Raw genomic sequence first — 20,111 nt, forward strand, 5'->3', positions numbered from 1 at the left:
ATTTCCAGAGCAGAACGGCGTCTGTGTGGAGCCGCACAACACCACTGTAAAGAAATGGCTCCCTGTTGCGGTTACCCCCCACTTTTTGCCTGATACTGATGCTGACTTGACTGAAAAGTGTGCTGGGACCCTGCTAAGCTGGCCCCAGCACCAGTGTTCTTTCACCTAAAATGTACCATTGTCTCCACAATTGGCACAACCCTGGCACCCAGGTAAGTCCCTTGTAACTGGTACCCCTGGTACCAAGGGCCCTGATGCCAGGGAAGGTCTCTAAGGGCTGCAGCATGTCTTATGCCACCCTAGGGACCCCTCACTCAGCACAGACACACTGCTTGCCGGCTTGTGTGTGCTGGTGGGGAGAAAATGACTAAGTCGACATGGTACTCCCCTCAGGGTTCCAGGCCAAACTCACACTGCCTGTGGCATAGGTAAGTCACCCCTCTAGCAGGCCTTACAGCCCTAAGGCAGGGTGCACTATACCACAGGTGAGGGCATATGTGCATGAGCACTATGCCCCTACAGTGTCTAAGCAAAACCTTAGACATTGTAAGTGCAGGGTAGCCATAAGAATATATGGTCTGGAAGTCTGTCAAAAACGAACTCCACAGCTCCATACTGGCTACACTGAATACTGTGAAGTTTGGTATCAAACTTCTCAGAATAATAAACCCACACTGATGCCAGTGTTGGATTTATTAAAAAATGCACACAGAGGGCATCTTAGAGATGCCCCCTGTACTTTACCCAATTGTTCAGTGCAGGACTGACTGGTCTGTGCCAGCCTGCTGCTAAGAGACGAGTTTCTGACCCCATGTGGCGAGGGCCTTTGTGCTCTCTGAGGACAGAAACAAAAGCCTGCTCTGGGTGGAGGTGCTTCACACCTCCCCCCTGCAGGAACTGTAACACCTAGCAGTGAGCCTCAAAGGCTCAGGCTTCGTGTTACAATGCCCCAGGGCACTCCAGCTAGTGGAGATGCCCCCGCCCCCTGGACACAGCCCCTACTTTTGGCGGCAAGTCCAGGGGAGATAATGAGAAAAACAAGGAGGAGTCACCCACCAGTCAGGACAGCCCCTAAGGTGTCCTGAGCTGAGGTGACCCCTGCCTTTAGAAATCCTCCATCTTGATTTTGGAGGATTCCCCCAATAGGAATAAGGATGTGCCCCCCTCCCCTCAGGGAGGAGGCACAAAGAGGGTGTAACCACCCTCAAGGACAGTAGCCATTGGCTACTGCCCTCCCAGACCTAAACACACCCCTAAATTCAGTATTTAGGGGCTCCCCAGAACCTAGGAAACTAGATTCCTGCAACCTAAGAAGAAGAGGACTGCTGAGCTGAAAAACCTTGCAGAGAAGACGGAGACACCAACTGCTTTGGCCCCAGCTCTACCGGCCTGTCTCCCCACTTCTAAAGACACTGCTCCAGCGACGCTTTCCCCAGGGACCAGCGACCTCTGAATCCTCAGAGGACTGCCCTGCTCTGGAAGGACCAAGAACTCCCGAGGACAGCGGCTCTGTTCACCCAAGACTGCAACTTTGTTTCAAAAGGAGCAACTTTAAAACAACTGCGTTTCCTGCTGGAAGCGTGAGACTTGCTACTCTGCACCCGACGCCCCTGGCTCGACTTGTGGAGAACAAACACTTCAGGGAGGACTCCCCGGCGACTGCGAGACCGTGAGTAGCCAGAGTTGCCCCTCCTGAGCCCCCACAGCGATGCCTGCAGAGGGAATCCCGAGGCTCCCCCTGACCGCGACTGCCTGTTCCTCAGATCCCGACGCCTGGAAAAGACTCTGCACCCGCAGCCCCCAGGACCTGAAGGATCCGAACTCCAGTGCAGGAGTGACCCCCAGGAGGCCCTCTCCCTTGCCCAGGTGGTGGCTACCCCGAGGAGCCCCCCCCCTTGCCTGCCTGCATCGCTGAAGAGACCCCTTGGTCTCCCATTGATTTCAACGACAAACCCGATGCATGTTTGCACACTGCACCCGGCCACCCCCGTGCTGCTGAGGGTGTACTTTCTGTGCTAACTTGTGTCCCCCCCCCCCCCCCGGTGCCCTACAAAACCCCGCTGGTCTGCCCTCCGAAGGCGCGGGTACTTACCTGCTGGCAGACTGGAACCGGGGCACCCCCTTCTCCATTGAAGCCTATGTGTTTTGGGCACCACTTTGAACTCTGCACCTGACCGGCCCTGAGCTGCTGGTGTGGTAACTTTGGGGTTGCTCTGAACCCCCAACTGTGGGCTACCTTGGACCCAAACTTGAACCCCGCAGGTGGTTTACTTACCTGCAATAACTAACTAACTCTTACTCCCCCTAGGAACTGTGAAAATTGCACTGTCTAGTTTTAAAATAGCTATATGTGATTTATGTGAAGACTGTATATGCTATTTTGATTATTCAAAGTTCCTAAAGTACCTACCTGCAATACCTTTCATTTGAAGTATTACATATAAAATTTGAACCTGTGGTTCTTAAAATAAACTAAGAAAATATATTTTTCTATACAAAAACCTATTGGCCTGGAATTGTCTCTGAGTGTGTGTTCCTCATTTATTGCCTGTGTGTGTACAACAAATGCTTAACACTACTCCTTTGATAAGCCTACTGCTCGAACACACTACCACAAAATAGAGCATTAGTATTATCTCTTTTTGCCACTATCTTACTTTTAAGGGGAACCCTTGGACTCTGTGCATACTATTCCTTACTTTGGAATAGTGCATACAGAGCCAACTTCCTACAGCCACCTACTGCGCAAAAGTTTCCGGACCCAGTGTGATGCCTGGCGAATATTCAAAAGGTAAGGAATCTGTGGTTAGTTAGGGTCTCTACCCGGAAAGACCATTACCATCTATAACTTGTTCTAGAAATAATGTGTTTGAAATCCTAAGTATGAAGTGGCTCAAATGGAAAAGCCAACACTATATTGTTTTCAGGCAGAAATCACACTTCATAGGCCTGTAAGGAGCGAGTAACTGATGATTCATCAGACATTTAAAACAAATAAAACACCACTGGGATTGAATTAAATCACTGTAGGTCTTCTCAGTGCTTCTACCCAAACCCTTTCAGTAGACATTTATAGCTCTTCAGTGCCAGTTAGAAAAATAAGTCATGTACCACTGATGATGGAATTGCAAATGGCTGCTGATGATATTATTAACACCCACCATAGAATCGGCCATTCACTGGCATAAGGTCACAAAGCACAGTAGTCTTTGTTTAAGTTTAATATTTACTAGCTGTATCATAAAAGCATGACCCTTTAGTCTTTCAGAAGCCAATTGTGCAACTGTGAGCTTTTGAGTTCAGGGTGATGAAGGCTACACCATTGGGTGAAGGGTATATGGGAACACCTTCCCTGACTACAAATGAGGGGATCAGCATACAGTCCCCTTTGTCAAACCTACCCTACCAAAATTATGGTTTGTTTTGTATCCTGTTGAATCTGTAGAACCATCTGTATTATCTGAAGCATTCAAATGGTCTGAAGCTCAGCATCACACTGCTCACTTCTGTTAAGTGAGGATCCTTATTGGAAATTCCCTTGTATAAGTCGTATGTGGCAATATTTTTGTCATTCAAGGCAAAAACATGTTTCCCTACACCAGGGAAAGAAAGAAGACCAACCTGATTGTCCTAAGCCCCCAACAAATAGTGTCCTTGACCAACCAAAGAACTCTCACTGCTTAATCCTCCACAGGACTCTTTCTTGCTCTTTCTTTTTTCCCTCAACCTCTTAGGTACTCATTTGTCACAACCCTGGTGTTGCAGTGCAATAATACGAAATCTTGTTCACATGCGTGATTGCTCTCTTGTATGCGCAGTGTCATACCATCAGTAGGATACAAGGATTCTGCAGAAAGGAATCCTCCCACATCCACAGAAAAGACACACCACTTCCTGTCCCAGGGACTGCGCAGGAAGTATGTAACAGACAGGATAGTCATCAGCAGAACAGCGTTAGAGACTCCGTAGGTTAAGACAAAGGGGGTCATTTTGACCCCGGCGGTCGGTGGTAATGTGGCGGTGGTACCACCAACAGGCTGGCGGTACATACCGCCACATTATGACATTGGCAGGTTGGCTGAAGCCAACCCACCAATGTACCACTCCGACTGCCATGCCGGTAGCAGCCACCGGGCTGGAGATGAGAATCTCCAGCCCAGCGGCCGCTATTGAACCGCCTCAGGCATTTTGACCCTCCCTACCGCTATGGTTTCCATGGCGTTCGTAACACCACAAAAACCATGGCGGTAGGCCCTATCAGTGACAGGGAATGCCTTCCCTGTCACTGATAGGAGGCCCCCCCACCCCAAACACTCCCCAAATGCCCCCCACCCACCCACCACCCTCCATCCACGCTCTCCCCCCTCCTTCCAGTCCTCCACCCTCCCTACACACACACACACAGGCACCACGCATACACACACTCACTCACACAAGCATGCACGCATTCATATACGCATGCATCGATTCATTCATGCACACATTCGTACCACATTCACACTGACACGCATTCACATATCCATTCATACCTGCATTCTCACACATGCATACACGCACGCAAACAACACCACACATACATTTGCATTCATGCACACACTCACACATTCATGCACACACCCCCAAACACACACACACACACACACACACACCACCCACCACCCCTGTTGGAAACCCATCTTACCTGGATCCAGGTTGTCTTCCGGCAAGGGACGGGGCGCTGCTACCACCAGCAGCGCCCACCAGCAGAACACCGCCAGAACGTATTATTTTTCATAATACGGCTGGCGGCGGTCTACTGGCGTGGCGTTGCTGGTCGTAGCAGCGCCACCTCAACGCCATCCCCCAGCATGGCCACAGACGGATTTCTGCCCTTCTTGTGGCGGAAATCCAGCTGTGGTCATTATTTGGCAGACGGCTGTTAGCCGCAGTGACTGTCATTTGGCGGCCGTCGCCGTGGCGGTAGGCGGCATTTACCGCCATTGTCAAAATTAGGGCCAAAGTCTCCCAAAATCAGACAAATAAGCATATCAGAGTTGGTACTAATAGTGAAAAATGGACAAGTAATATACCTGTGCCTGAACTCATTTCAACGCACATGCAAAACACCGTACCTGGCAATAAAGTTGGTGCTTGATCAGGCATACAGTGTTGGCCTCTGAAATAGCTCTTCCTGTAGCGTCATCAAGAATTGTTTGAATTCAACCTGGTGTACTGTCCAGCATCAGTGAACCCATCAAGCAGTCTTGACATCATAGCACTTTCAACATCTGTTCTGGGTAGTCCACATTGATACAGTGGTTGTGCAGGGAGGTTGAAAGACTGTGGCTCATGTTGCTTGCTCTGCTTTGAGAGCCCACCCTTGTGGGAAGTGTTGCTTATATAAATGCAAATGTGTGTGAGCAGACCTACAAAGCATTGAAACAAAAGAGAAGCTAAGGAACAAAATTAAAACTCATAGAGGCCTGTTCACAAACGGAATTTTATAGTAAGTTTATTTAGCAAAGTGTTAGGGTTAGTGAAAATGCTATTCACGAACCTCCAAAATCTCCACCAGCACCTCTCCTAACTTTGTATTCTGTTCTGCATTTAAAACACATACAAAAAATTAGCATACATTAATATTTAACATAGAAATATTTTTATTTGTTTTTATTTAAATAAATGTTTTTACTTTGCCCCATACCTTACTATACTTTAGAGAGATTCTAAAGTCAGGGTGGAAGTCTGCCTATGGTAAAGTATAGAGAAGATTTAAAAAGTTTATTAAACTTTATAATGAATTAGTAAGACTATTTTCATGTTAAATATTATTATTCCTTCTTTTTTTAACTGTGGACCAGTAGTAAAAATGATACAGCACTACTAACTTAATTTTGAATTAAAATGTAATTATTTTTAAAAATGCAAGTTTAAACTAAAACAAATCCCACTTAAATTAAAATACACAATTTTACTATGCATTAATATTTCTAAGTGCAATGTGTAGAATTAATTAACGACTAGTTTAATTAATTGTAAATAAAAATTAATGTTACATTATTCTGTAAGTTCAAAAATGTTAAAATATTTTATAATTAAATAATAAATGTTTTATTTGTATATACTGTTTTACTATTAATTGTATTTATTTATATTTTACAACTGTTTTAAATAATGTAATTTAATTTAACTTTATTTCCTATGGGCTTCTATTTTATATCCATGTCTCCATTATTGTGTATGGAGGGGGCTTTTGAAGTATCATTGTTTGACCATGTGTGGTGCTGGACTTAGTAGGTTTCTTTTTGGCAGCAGGAACTTACACTCCTAAATTTGGCTCCATTCCCTTTTCCAGTGGCTGTAAACATGCAAGCTTACACGTTTGTGTACATTTACACTTGTAGTTTTTGAATAGCCAAACGTAGTAGAGTTACTCAAAAGTGCAAGGGTAAGTTGCACATGTAAATTACTAACAAGTGTAAGTTAACTTTTTGAAGAGCCTTCTAATGCGTAAATAGCATATTCACAAAGAAAGAATGTAAATAAATACCAGAGTTTCTCTGCCTTCAATATGTAACAATCGGCAAAACTGTGACATATGGGCTGTGTCAAAACACTGAAGCAATCTCAAACATAAAGACATGCCACAAAATAGTTTTGTTGCTAGCAGAGTGCCCACCACTATTCCTGAAGAGTGCCGCTCACAACAACTCAAATTTCTCCCTCAAAGTGACATCCCTAATAGTAGGGGCTGGGGCTGATACATGGAATTTGGGACTTATTTGGAAGAGGTGGCTGGAGTCGCTGTAAGACTTTCCTGTAGCAGCAGGAGAATCATGGGACTTACAAAAGCGTCATCTTCTGATTGTCCTAGTGGAGCTTGGGGCCTGGCACCCAATGAGAACATTCACTAGAAAGAAGACTGACACTGAAAAAGCCCTTACTGATGCACTATGTACACAGTTTAATTCTAAGAGAATTTAGGACCTGTTCAACTCGGCATGCCAGGAGCCCGTTGAATTTCATAGAAGCTTTCATGGCAAGGTTAGAAAAGGCGGCACTATAGCACAACTTCAGTACGTTAAATAATAAGAATGCAATGGAGCTGTAGGTAATTGAGGGTTGCTTGTCAACAGCCATGCAAAATAGGCACTTCAAAAGCCCAGCCTCGCTAGCGAAAATCTTTAGGAGGGCTGAAGCCAGTGACCCAACCACAGACAAAACCTCATACATCAATGCAAGTAAGAAAAGCAAGAGCAAAGTGATCAAGAGTCTAATGATGCACACTCCATATGAGTAGAGCAATGGGTAGCACAGTAGTAAGGGCTCGGACAGATTCAGAGCACCAACCTTCACACAAGGACTAAAGCGGCTCCTGAAGTGACAAACAGTAATAAAAGTTTACAGCCAAATATGTCTGCTAGGAAATCCCAAATGGATTCCTGGCAGGTGTAAGCTCATTTACATTGTTTGGAGGTTGTAGGAAGTTGGCTCTGTATGTGCTATTTCAAAGTAAGGAATAGCATGCACAGAGTCCAAGGGTTCCCCTTAGAGGTAAGATAGTGGCAAAAAGAGATAATACTAATGCTCTATTTTGTGGTAGTGTGGTCGAGCAGTAGGCTTATCAAAGGAGTAGTGTTAAGCATTTGTTGTACATACCCACAGGCAATAAATGAGGAACACACACTCAGAGACAAATCCAGCCAATAGGTTTTGTTATAGAAAAATATATTTTCTTAGTTTATTTTAAGAATCACAGGTTCAAATTCTACATGTAATATCTCATTTGAAAGGTATTGCAGGTAAGTACCTTAGGAACTTTGAATAATTACAGTAGCATATATACTTTTCACAAAAAACACAAATAGCTGTTTTAAAAGTGGACACAGTGCAATTTCCACAGTTCCTGGGGAGGTAAAGTATTGTTAGTTTTTGCAGGTAAGTAACCCACCTACAGGGTTCAGTTTTGGGTCCAAGGTAGCCCACCGTTGGGGGTTCAGAGCAACCCCAAAGTTACCACACCAGCAGCTCAGGGCCGGTCAGGTGCAGAGGTCAAAGAGGTGCCCAAAACACATAGGCTTCAATGGAGAGAAGGGGGTGCCCCGGTTCCGGTCTGCCAGCAGGTAAGTACCCGCGTCTTCGGAGGGCAGACCAGGGGGGTTTTGTAGGGCACCGGGGGGGACACAAGTCCACACAGAAAGTGCACCCTCAGCAGCGCGGGGGCGGCCGGGTGCAGTGTGCAAACACGCGTCGGTTTTCCAATGGGAATCAATGGGAGACCAAGGGGTCTCTTCAGCGGTGCAGGCAGGCAAGGGGGGGGGGCTCCTCGGGGTAGCCACCACCTGGGCAAGGGAGAGGGCCTCCTGGGGGTCACTCCTGCACTGAAGTTCCATTCCTTCAGGTGCTGGGGGCTGCGGGTGCAGGGTCTTTTCCAGCCGTCGGGATTTTAGAGTCAGGCAGTCGCGGTCAGGGGGAGCCTCGGGATTCCCTCTGCAGGCGTCGCTGTGGGGGCTCAGGGGGGACAACTTTGGTTACTCACGGGCTCGGAGTCGCCGGAGGGTCCTTCCTGAGGTGTTGGTTCTCCACCAGTCGAGTCGGGTCGCCGGGTGCAGTGTTGCAAGTCTCACGCTTCTTGCGGGGATTTGCAGGGGTCTTTAAATCTGCTCCTCTGTAACAAAGTTGCAGTCTTTTTGGAGCAGGGCCGCTGTCCTCGGGAGTTTCTTGTCTTTCTTGAAGCAGGGCAGTCCTCTGAGGATTCAGAGGTCGCTGGTCCTGGGGAAAGCGTCGCTGGAGCAGGTTTCTTTAGAAGGCAGGAGACAGGCCGGTAGGTCTGGGGCCAAAGCAGTTGGTGTCTTCTTTTCTTCTTCTGCAGGGGTCTTTCAGCTCAGCAGTCCTCTTCTTCTTGTAAGTTGCAGGAATCTGAGTTCCTAGGTTCTGGGGTGCCCCTAAATACTGAATTTAGGGGTGTGTTTAGGTCTGGGAGGGCAGTAGCCAATGGCTACTGTCCTTGAGGGCGGCTACACCCTTTTTGTGCCTCCTCCCTGAGGGGAGGGGGGCACATCCCTAATCCTATTGGGGGAATCCTCCATCTGCAAGATGGAGGATTTCTAAAAGTCAGAGTCACCTCAGCTCAGGGCACCTTAGGGGCTGTCCTGACTGGCCAGTGACGACTCCTTGTTTTTCTCATTATCTCTCCTGGACTTGCCGCCAAAAGTGGCGGCTGTGTCCAGGGGGCGGGCATCTCCACTAGCTGGAGTGCCCTGGGGCATTGTAACACGAAGCTTGAGCCTTTGAAGCTCACTGCTAGGTGTTACAGTTCCTGCAGGGGGAGGTGTGAAGCACCTCCACCCAGAGCAGGCTTTGTTTTTGTCCTCAGAGAGCACAAAGGCTCTCACCGCACGGGGTCAGAAACTCGTCTCTCAGCAGCAGGCTGGGAGAGACCAGTCAGTCCTGCACTGAACAATTGGGTAAAATACAGGGGGTATCTCTAAGATGCCCTCTGTGTGCATTTTGTTAATAAATCCAACACTGGCATCAGTGTGGGTTTATTATTCTGAGAAGTTTGATACTAAACTTCCTAGTATTCAGTGTAGCCATTATGGAGCTGTGGAGTTCGTTTTTGACAGACTCCCAGACCATATACTCTTATGGCTACCCTGCACTTACAATGTCTAAGGCACCTATGCCCTCACCTGTGGTATAGTGCACCCTGCCTTAGGGCTGTAAGGCCTGCTAGAGGGGTGACTTACCTATGCCACAGGCAGTGTGAGGTTGGCATGGCACCCTGAGGGGAGTGCCATGTCGACTTAGTCATTTTCTCCCCACCAGCACACACAAGCTGGCAAGCAGTGTCTGTGCTGAGTGAAGGGTCCCTAGGGTGGCATAAGACATGCCGCAGCCCTTAGAGACCTTCCCTGGCATCAGGGCCCTTGGTACCAGGGGTACCAGTTACAAGGGACTTACCTGGGTGCCAGGGTTGTGCCAATTGTGGAAACAATGGTACATTTTAGGTGAAAGAACACTGGTGCTGGGTCCTGGTTAGCAGGGTCCCTGCACACTTCTCAGTCAAGTCAGCATCAGTATCAGGCAAAAAGTGGGGGGTAACTGCAACAGGGAGCCATTTCTTTACACAAGCCCCCCCCAGCCCACAGGCCAGGAGACTCAGCCAAAGCTGGGAGAGTCTTCCTAGTCTGTCAGGCGAGGAAGAGTAGAGGAAATAGGCTGGTTTGTTGCAGGGCCTACTCTGCCTTACATCCTCCTGTTCAGGTCATTCCCTCTGGGGAACTGACCCATTTCCACAGTGATAGGACCTAGTCTGAATTGCCTCTTGTCTGTGCTTTTAATGTCTCCACCCATTCTCTCTAGTTTGGGGTTAGAGGTATCCACCTCTGCTAATCTTATTTTAGCCAGGGCCACCCTTAGCTTACCCAAAGAGGTTACCCAGAGCTGGAGTAACCCCACCATGACCAACAGGGTCAGGGGGCCTAACTTGCTATCTGGGATGGGGTCGGACCACCATGCCAAGGATAGTGCAGCCATAAAGGCTAACACCCATCAGAGGCAACTGACAGCTGTCAGTGCCCAGAACCACACCTTTAGCTCTTCACCTACAAGGGAAGGGGCTAAGTTACAAACTTCTTTGGGTTCAGGGTGCCTGTCTGCTGTATTAGAGTGGGGGGTTACCACATCTTGTAGAAAACACCCTTCTTCCACTCTTTCTTCTGTTAGCTGAGGAGCCACCCACTCAGGCTTAACAGTTGCCTGACTAGCCAGGACTTCTTGTGGGTCAGGCTGGACTTTACCAGTGCCACTTTTGGAGTTCTCCCCTACTGGAGCAGAATCTCCTTGGCTTGCTGGAACCTTGGCTAAAGGTTGTCCACCCTTCCTACACTGTTTTCTTTTCTTTTTCTTCTGGGGCCTGCTTGCAGTTACTGCAGGGGCAGGACCTCCAGAATCCTTGGGAGAGGACTGGCACTGGACCAGTTCCTCTCTTGGGCTCTGACTAACCTCTGGGTAGTCATTTCCAAGGAGACAATCAAGGGGGAGGTCTGTACTGACTACCACCCTTCTCCAGCTAAAAGTCCCACCCACTTCTATGGGCACAAAAGCCACAGGCCTATCAGTGACCCTGTCTGGGCTAACTCTTACTCTGGCAGTCTCACCTGGGATGTACTGGTTTGAGAACACCAGCCTGTCATGCACAATGGTGTGACTGGCACAAGTGTCTCTCAGGGCAGTGGCTGGGATTCCATTCACCAGTAGGTGGTGGAAGTGTCTACTTCCCTCTGGAATCTCCAACTCACCTGTTGGGCCCTTTTTCCAGTTGAAGGCTATGAAGACCTCCTCATCTGAGGAGTCATCCCCAATGGCTACACTGGTCACCCCTGGGATTTTGCTAGGGGGTTTGTTTTTGGGACAAGAAGTGTCCTTGGTGTGGTGCCCTGTCTGTCTACAGTTATGGCACCATGCCTTAGTGGCATCCCAGTTCTTACCCTGGTACCCACCTTTGTTTTGAGTTGTGTCTCGGGGCCCACCCACCTGGTCTGGTTTTTGGGGGCCTACAGAGGACTCTTTTTCTTTGTTTCTAGTGTCACCCACTTTCTCCTGGGGAGGCTTTGTAACCCCTTTCTTTTGGTCACCCCCAGTGGAAGTTTTGGTTACCCTAGTCTTGACCCACTGGTCTGCCTTCTTTCCCAATTCTTGGGGAGAAATTGGACCTAGGTCTACCAGATACTGATGCAACTTTTCATTGAAGCAGTTACTTAAAATGTGTTCTTTCCGCCTCCGGCTAATACAAACATACTTTCTTCATACCGCATATCTCACACCCGCCAAATTACATAAAGCGGGCCTCCGCCCCTCAGCGGAATGCCCCCGCTGCAGGAGTCACACAGCCGATTTTTTCCACATGGTATGGGCATGCCCGACCATAGTGGCTTATTGGGAAGCGGTGGTGCAGGAGATCTCTGGGGTCTTACAAGTAGAGGTAAAGAGGTTGCCGCTGCCCCTCCTTCTGGGGGTCATGGGAGACACAGGGCTGCGAAGAACAGATCGGTCCTTCTTAGGGGTGGCATGCCTAGTGGCCAAGAGAGACATAATGGCAGAGTGGAAGGCCAGACTTGCTCCGACACTGACTAAGTGGAGACGGGGGGTGGATTGGTGTGCACAGCGGGAGAGACTTGTATATGAGGCCAGAGGTTGCTTACATAAACATAATAAAATATGGGGGAAGTGGGAGGGTATGGCGGGCTTTTAAGCTCTAGAATATGCGCAATGTTTTCACAGTGTATAGCGGGACCTAGGGTTTGACCATTATTGTTTGATGCCCGTTGGCATCATGTTGAAGTGTATACATTATTGTTTCATGCAAAATCAATAAAGTTTCTTTATAAAAAAAAATAAAAAAAATGTGTTCTTTCATAAACAAATTATAAAGCCCAACATAGTCATGCACTTCATTTCCAGTTACCCAACCATCCAGTGTTTTCACTGAGTAGTCTACAAAATCAACCCAGGTCTGGCTCGAGGATTTTTTAGCCCCCCTGAATCTAATTCTATACTCCTCAGTGGAGAATCCAAAGCCCTCAATCAGGGTACCCTTCATGAGGTCATAGGATTCTGCATCTTTTCCAGAGAGTGTGAGGAGTCTATCCCTACACTTTCCAGTGAACATTTTCCAAAGGAGAGCACCCCAGTGAGATCTGTTTACTTTTCTGGTTAAACAAGCCCTCTCAAAAGCTGTGAACCATTTGGTGATGTCATCACCATCTTCATATTTAGTTACAATCCCTTTAGGGATTTTCAACATGTCAGGAGAATCTCTGACCCTATTTATGTTGCTGCCACCATTGATGGGTCCTAGGCCCATCTCTTGTCTTTCCCTTTCTATGGCTAGGATCTGTCTTTCCAAAGCCAATCTTTTGGCCATCCTGGCTAACTGGATGTCTTCTTCACTGGGATTATCCTCAGTGATTTCAGAGATGTTGGTCCCTCCTGTGAGGGAAGCAGCATCTCTGACTATTACATTTGGAGACAGGGCTGTAGAGGCCCTGTTCTCCCTAGTTAGGACTGGAAGGTGGGAATTTTCCTCCAAGTCACTATCTTCATCCTCTGTGTTGCCATCCTCAGAGGGGTTGGCCTTTTCAAACTCTGCCAAAAGCTCCTGGAGCTGTAGTTTGGAAGGTCTGGGGCCCATTGTTATTTTCTTTATTTTACAGAGTGACCTTAGCTCCCTCATCTTAAGATGGAGGTAAGGTGTGGTGTCGAGTTCCACCACATTCACATCTGTACTAGACATTATGCTTCTAAAAGTTGGAATACTTTTTAAGAAACTAAAAACTAGTTCTAGAATCTAATTCAAACTTTTACCAAACTTTTAAACTCTAAAAGAAATGCTAACAGGGACTAACACAAGGCCCTAGCAGGACTTTAAAGAATTTAGAAAAATTTCAAATTGCAAAAATCAATTTCTAATGACAATTTTTGGAATTTGTCATGTGATCAGGTATTGGCTGAGTAGTCCAGCAAATGCAAAGTCTTGTACCCCACCGCTGATCCACCAATGTAGGAAGTTAGCTCTGTATGTGCTATTTCAAAGTAAGGAATAGCATGCACAGAGTCCAAGGGTTCCCCTTAGAGGTAAGATAGTGGCAAAAAGAGATAATACTAATGCTCTATTTTGTGGTAGTGTGGTCGAGCAGTAGGCTTATCAAAGGAGTAGTGTTAAGCATTTGTTGTACATACCCACAGGCAATAAATGAGGAACACACACTCAGAGACAAATCCAGCCAATAGGTTTTGTTATAGAAAAATATATTTTCTTAGTTTATTTTAAGAACCACAGGTTCAAATTCTACATGTAATATCTCATTTGAAAGGTATTGCAGGTAAGTACTTTAGGAACTTTGAATAATTACAGTAGCATATATACTTTTCACATAAAACACAAATAGCTGTTTTAAAAGTGGACACTGCAATTTTCACAGTTCCTGAGGGAGGTAAAGTATTGTTAGTTTTTGCAGGTAAGTAACCCACCTACAGGGTTCAGTTTTGGGTCCAAGGTAGCACACCGTTGGGAGTTCAGAGCAACCCCAAAGTTACCACACCAGCAGCTCAGGGCCGGTCAGGTGCAGAGGTCAAAGAGGTGCCCAAAACACATAGGCTTCAATGGAGAGAAGGGGGTGCCCCGGTTCCGGTCTGCCAGCAGGTAAGTACCCGCGTCTTCGGAGGGCAGACCAGGGGGGTTTTGTAGGGCACCGGGGGGGACACAAGTCCACACAGAAAGTACACCCTCAGCAGCGCGGGGGCGGCCGGGTGCAGTGTGCAAACACGCATCGGGTTTCCAATGGGAGACCAAGGGGTCTCTCCAGCGGTGCAGGCAGGCAAGGGGGGGGGCTCCTCGGGGTAGCCACCACCTGGGCAAGGGAGAGGGCCTCCTGGGGGTCACTCCTGCACTGAAGTTCCGTCCCTTCAGGTGCTGGGGGCTGCGGTTGCAGGGTCTTTTCCAGCCGTCGGGATTTTAGAGTCAGGCAGTCGCGGTCAGGGGGAGCCTCGGGATTCCCTCTGCAGGCGTCGCTGTGGGGGCTCAGGGGAGACAACTTTGGTTACTCACGGGCTCGGAGTCGCCGGAGGGTCCTCCCTGAGGTGTTGGTTCTCCACCAGTCGAGTCGGGGTCGCCGGGTGCAGTGTTGCAAGTCTCACGCTTCTTGCGGGGATTTGCAGGGGTCTTTAAATCTGCTCCTCTGTAACAAAGTTGCAGTCTTTTTGGAGCAGGGCCGCTGTCCTCGGGAGTTTCTTGTCTTTCTTGAAGCAGGGCAGTCCTCTGAGGATTCAGAGGTCGCTGGTCCTGGGGAAAGCGTCGCTGGAGCAGGTTTCTTTAGAAGGCAGGAGACAGGCCGGTAGGTCTGGGGCCAAAGCAGTTGGTGTCTTCTTTTCTTCTTCTGCAGGGGTCTTTCAGCTCAGCAGTCCTCATCTTCTTGTAAGTTGCAGGAATCTGAGTTCCTAGGTTCTGGGGTGCCCCTAAATACTGAATTTAGGGGTGTGTTTAGGTCTGGGAGGGCAGTAGCCAATGGCTACTGTCCTTGAGGGCGGCTACACCCTCTTTGTGCCTCCTCCCTGAGGGGAGGGGGGCACATCCCTAATCCTATTGGGGGAATCCTCCATCTGCAAGATGGAGGATTTCTAAAAGTCAGAGTCACCTCAGCTCAGGGCACCTTAGGGGCTGTCCTGACTGGCCAGTGACTCCTCCTTGTTTTTCTCATTATCTCTCCTGGACTTGCCGCCAAAAGTGGGGGCTGTGTCCAGGGGGCGGGCATCTCCACTAGCTGGAGTGCCCTGGGGCATTGTAACACGAAGCTTGAGCCTTTGAAGCTCACTGCTAGGTGTTACAGTTCCTGCAGGGGGAGGTGTGAAGCACCTCCACCCAGAGCAGGCTTTGTTTCTGTCCTCAGAGAGCACAAAGGCTCTCACTGCATGGGGTCAGAAACTCGTCTCTCAGCAGCAGGCTGGGAGAGACCAGTCAGTCCTGCACTGAACAATTGGGTAAAATACAGGGGGTATCTCTAAGATGCCCTCTGTGTGCATTTTGTTAATAAATCCAACACTGGCATCAGTGTGGGTTTATTATTCTGAGAAGTTTGATACTAAACTTCCTAGTATTCAGTGTAGCCATTATGGAGCTGTGGAGTTCGTTTTTGACAGACTCCCAGACCATATACTCTTATGGCTACCCTGCACTTACAATGTCTAAGGTTTTGCTTAGACACTGTAGGGGCATAGTGCTCATGCACCTATGCCCTCACCTGTGGTATAGTGCACCCTGCCTTAGGGCTGTAAGGCCTGCTAGAGGGGTGACTTACCTATGTCACAGGCAGTGTGAGGTTGGCATGGCACCCTGAGGGGAGTGCCATGTTGACTTAGTCATTTTCTCCCCACCAGCACACACAAGCTGGCAAGCAGTGTCTGTGCTGAGTGAGGGGTCCCTAGGGTGGCATAAGACATGCCGTAGCCCTTAGAGACCTTCCCTGGCATCAGGGCCCTTGGTACCAGGGGTACCAGTTACAAGGGACTTACCTGGGTGCCAGGGTTGTGCCAATTGTGGAAACAATGGTACATTTTAGGTGAAAGAACACTGGTGCTGGGGCCTGGTTAGCAGGGTCCCTGCACACTTCTCAGTCAAGTCAGCATCAGTATCAGGCAAAAAGTGGGGGGTAACTGCAACAGGGAGCCATTTCTTTACAGAGGTCATTAGCACAAATCGTGCTCAAGCTTGAGGGAAAGGGGCGTTCCAATGTATGGTTTGTCTTGAAAGTTTGGGAATCTCCATAAGTGTACAATTGAGGGTATTCACAAACACATTTCTTTACCCTTTGCCACCCTGGAAGGTATTGGAGATTTACCCTAACCAAGGCTGGTCATTAACTCTGCTTTTTATGGTGGGAAGGGAAGGATTTTCTGGGGTTCTTGAGGCAAGAATAGGATCCCACTGGGGATGTCACAAGACCATTCCAGGAATCTGCAAGAAAACCTGCACCCGGCACAGCTTCCTCTGCCTGTTCCTGGGAATGGTTGTGAATTCAGAATGTGGAAGATTTACTACTTTTATGTGAATCGCTCCCTTTGTTTGGATGCTGAACAAAGACTTGCTGAAACATTTGCCACCACTAGAGCATGAAAAAGGCAGGAGAAACTGGATAAGCTTGAAGTTGGCCATATGTCTGCTGGATGTCAACTATGACAACAAAATGAATGCATGAGGTAGTAGTTGAAAGCTCTAGATTTCTAGCATGAAGAGAGTTGCCTGGGGAGCTAAGGGAAGCACATATGGCTACTCTGCCCGCATTATCCTCAAAGCTTAGCATGATTAGATGGTGAGGCATTAGCTTGTTGAAAAGATTAACAGCACAAAGATGGAAGAGAAGTTATTATTAACAATGAATTCAACACCGAGCAAGGGAACAGGCGTTACTCTGTATTTTGACCATACAGCTCTTGCTACCAGGAATTAGCCTTAGAAGGTGATAATCACAGTAATGTTCATGAGGTTAAAGGGCGAGGCAAAGTGTGCAGGTGGGATGCAAATCATATTCCATGGGTGGAAAAGAAGATGGAGAGCATGGGACACTGGTGCACTCCTAATCAGGTGGAACTGCTGTACAGTGATTCTGCTGTGCCCGCCTCATAATCTGGGCCAGAGAGGCATGTGAGGAGGGTTCACCTATTTAATACTGCAAATCTACAAGACTTTTCTCAAGAGCCTTTCTGTACCTCCCAGTAGCAGGATCTCCGTACAGGTGCCAAGAACAGTGAGCAAGAACTACTAGTAGCTGGACCACCAGGAGGTCGTGGTTCATATGTTGCACTGTCTGAACTGTATGTTACCTTGTTAATGATGGAGTGCCCGATTTTGCACTCAAAATAACTATCAACACTTTTTTTTTTTCGTGTCAACAAGCAACAAGACCGTGAACCTGTCTACTCGGAGGAGCTAGGACTTGCAGTTGAGAAACTGAAGGATGGATTCACTTTGCAGGGTCTGTGGGATGTCATAAATTAAATTGTGTTGTTTTTCTCGTAAATAATGTCATTTTGTACTTATAGTAAATGTGTGGATGGTCAACATTCACTAACACAGAAGATCAACGAAAAAGGAGTACATTTAAAGAGACAGTACCAGTAGGTCTCAAAGCACACTGATGGAACGTTGGGTAGAACCTTTTCTATGTGTGCATTAATGACTGATGTGATCTCCATAAACAGATTGCTGTATAACCTATGGAAAGCTCCGTTAGAAACTTCAGTTTGTATGTCATTCAGTGCTTCAAGTTCTTTTATGTTAAAATGGTAATTTCATATCTTCATAGAATGCAGTTGCAGCCCTGTTGTTATATTGTCACATGATTCGCAAAACTGTTACTCTGTGTAATTTATATGAGGGAAAGTTACCCTTCAGTGACATAAAAAGTATGTAAAAAGTCCACTGTAAGATCTGTACTGTGGGGGAAGCAGCAGAGCCAAGCAAGTGTTGGCCATTGGATCCTAGCAGACAAACAGCGATGCAGACCTTTAGACTTTTAGGTGTAAAGCTGCAAATTACACTATTTCCCAATAAATTAACTAACCTTTGTGTTGATGGTGCCAGGCCTCTGTTACCTTATGCAGTTTTCCATCGTTCGCTTTGGAGTAGCAATAACTTATATTTCAGCTTCAGAACAAAAATTCCCAACACCACCGATTTCGAGTCGTTGTTGAAAAGGTTAGTTCTTGTAGCAATGCGTGTCCAAAAATAGTTTATATTGTAGGTTTTTTGGACTGCCAATTTTTTTTTTCAAACTAGGTTTCATGAACTCAAGTGCGTTTCCTAATGTCTGTTAAAGGAAACTCTGTGAACCCAATAGGTAACATACAAATCTAGATCTGTATTTTCTAATGTATTCTGTCATTGAGCTTGATTTATGGCTGGAACATAGCATGCTGCTTGAAAGACTGACTCTTGAAAAAGTGTATAGCACAAGTGTTCTCTGCACCTTCTGTAATGTGTAACCTCGATGGAAACTGCTGAATAAACAGCTTTTATTTAATATACCCATCATACCCCATATGCAGCGTGTTAATATTTCAACTGATAGGTGAGCATGTTTTGATTTCATTTCGCATTCCACCACATATTGTATTTTATTAAATGTTTCCAATGAATCTGTATGTGTTGTATTCAGAATCACGTCCTGAAACCTGTTAGGAACACAGTGGGCACTTTTATGCTGCTTTTTCCTTTCATCCTTCGTGGACTGACTGCTTCAAACTATGCTACAGTTTTGCACTTTGCCCAGCCAGTGACATTTTCCCTAGAAACTTTTCTAAAATTCCTCCGATAACTGTTTTAGAAATCATTATACCTTTTTGGATGTCTAAATAATTTTGAATAGTGCTTAAACCGCTTCATAAGTTAGGTTCTAAATATATTGATGCAAATTCGAATGCTGTGTACCCCAAAGGACTTTAGGGTCAGCTTCCGGAAAAGGTGACAGTACACAGAATTAAACGGTGCCACTGAGGTGGGAGATGTTTCAGGCATGTGAAGTCCAATCTGGAATTCTCTGCCTCATGATTTTCGTGTGTTGGCTGACCACTCCTATTTCAGGAAGTGTTTGAAAATGTGGTTGTTCCAATCAGTGGTCTGATTGGTGGGATCCGCTCAAGCTGTGACAGGGCCAAGACACCGACGGGCATTTGTGCGCTTTTTAAAAATGTTTATCTTTTTTCTATCTTTTACCTGCCAATGCTTTCAGTGTGTCCAGCATTGCAGTGGATCCACTGAAGGCAGGGCAGAATGATGCCCAGTGAGGAGGCCTGTATTGTTCAGCTGCTCTGCATTCGTGTTTTTAATCACACCTCTAACTCGAAAAGGGGGAGTTCGTGAAAAGCAGAAAAATCAAGTGTACTGCCGCACCCGGAGTTTGCTGCTGTGGCAGAAACCCTAACTGCTCTCTGTCAATTTTTTAGTTCAATATCTTTTCTCCGGGGCCTCTGACACTTTAACAAAGTGTCTCCTGAATAGCGCATGAAGGCGAGGGTTTCTTATTTTTATTATGTGTCTCCCTTTAAGTTACCTTGAGTGAGCAGGCAAACTCTCTACAGCACTACCACTTCCTGGAGGCAATGAAGCATCTGCTGCTAACACTGATTATGTGTAATGATGTTGTTTAAGTGAGATGCTACTGCGTTACTTTGGCAATCATTTAAGTTGGCTATGTAAATAAATGCCTGTTTGGCTCTTTGAATGTAGATAGTATATGCAAGTTATAAATAATGTATATTTAAATTGCATTTAATTTACGATATTTGTCTTCCTGTATCTCTCTCCGCTTGTACAATTTTAATATGCTACTGTAAAATTGTTTTATGAACTGTTAATAAAACATATTGATATGGCACTGTCATTTCTGTTTTGGAGTTCACTAGTTAAATCTTAGTGGCTAGATATTGTGGGAAGGTTCTGACCAGTTGTCTGTCTCAACGTAGACCCTCATAATGATTAGCCACAGTGGTATCCCTGGTCGAGATACCGTTCTGAGACTTTCCAACTTACCTGATGTCTCCTGGCCCCGATGTACTGGGTTTACAAACCCAGCCCC

The 20,111-nt window shown here is 46.8% G+C and overlaps 1 protein-coding gene across 1 annotated transcript in view; it reads left to right on the forward strand.

Moving 5' to 3' along the window:
- The window catches only part of BBS5 (Bardet-Biedl syndrome 5), a 137,655-nt gene extending 117,747 nt beyond the window's left edge, over positions 1–19,908 (forward strand). Inside the window, exon 12 of the mRNA XM_069225288.1 lies at positions 17,432–19,908. Within this exon, the coding sequence (XP_069081389.1) occupies positions 17,432–17,533 (102 nt within the window). The 3' untranslated portion in view covers positions 17,534–19,908. The remainder of the gene's footprint in view (positions 1–17,431) is intronic.
- Positions 19,909–20,111: the final 203 nt, after the last annotated feature.

This window comes from Pleurodeles waltl, chromosome 3_1 (genome assembly GCF_031143425.1).
Source record: "Pleurodeles waltl isolate 20211129_DDA chromosome 3_1, aPleWal1.hap1.20221129, whole genome shotgun sequence".
NCBI lineage: Eukaryota > Metazoa > Chordata > Amphibia > Caudata > Salamandridae > Pleurodeles > Pleurodeles waltl.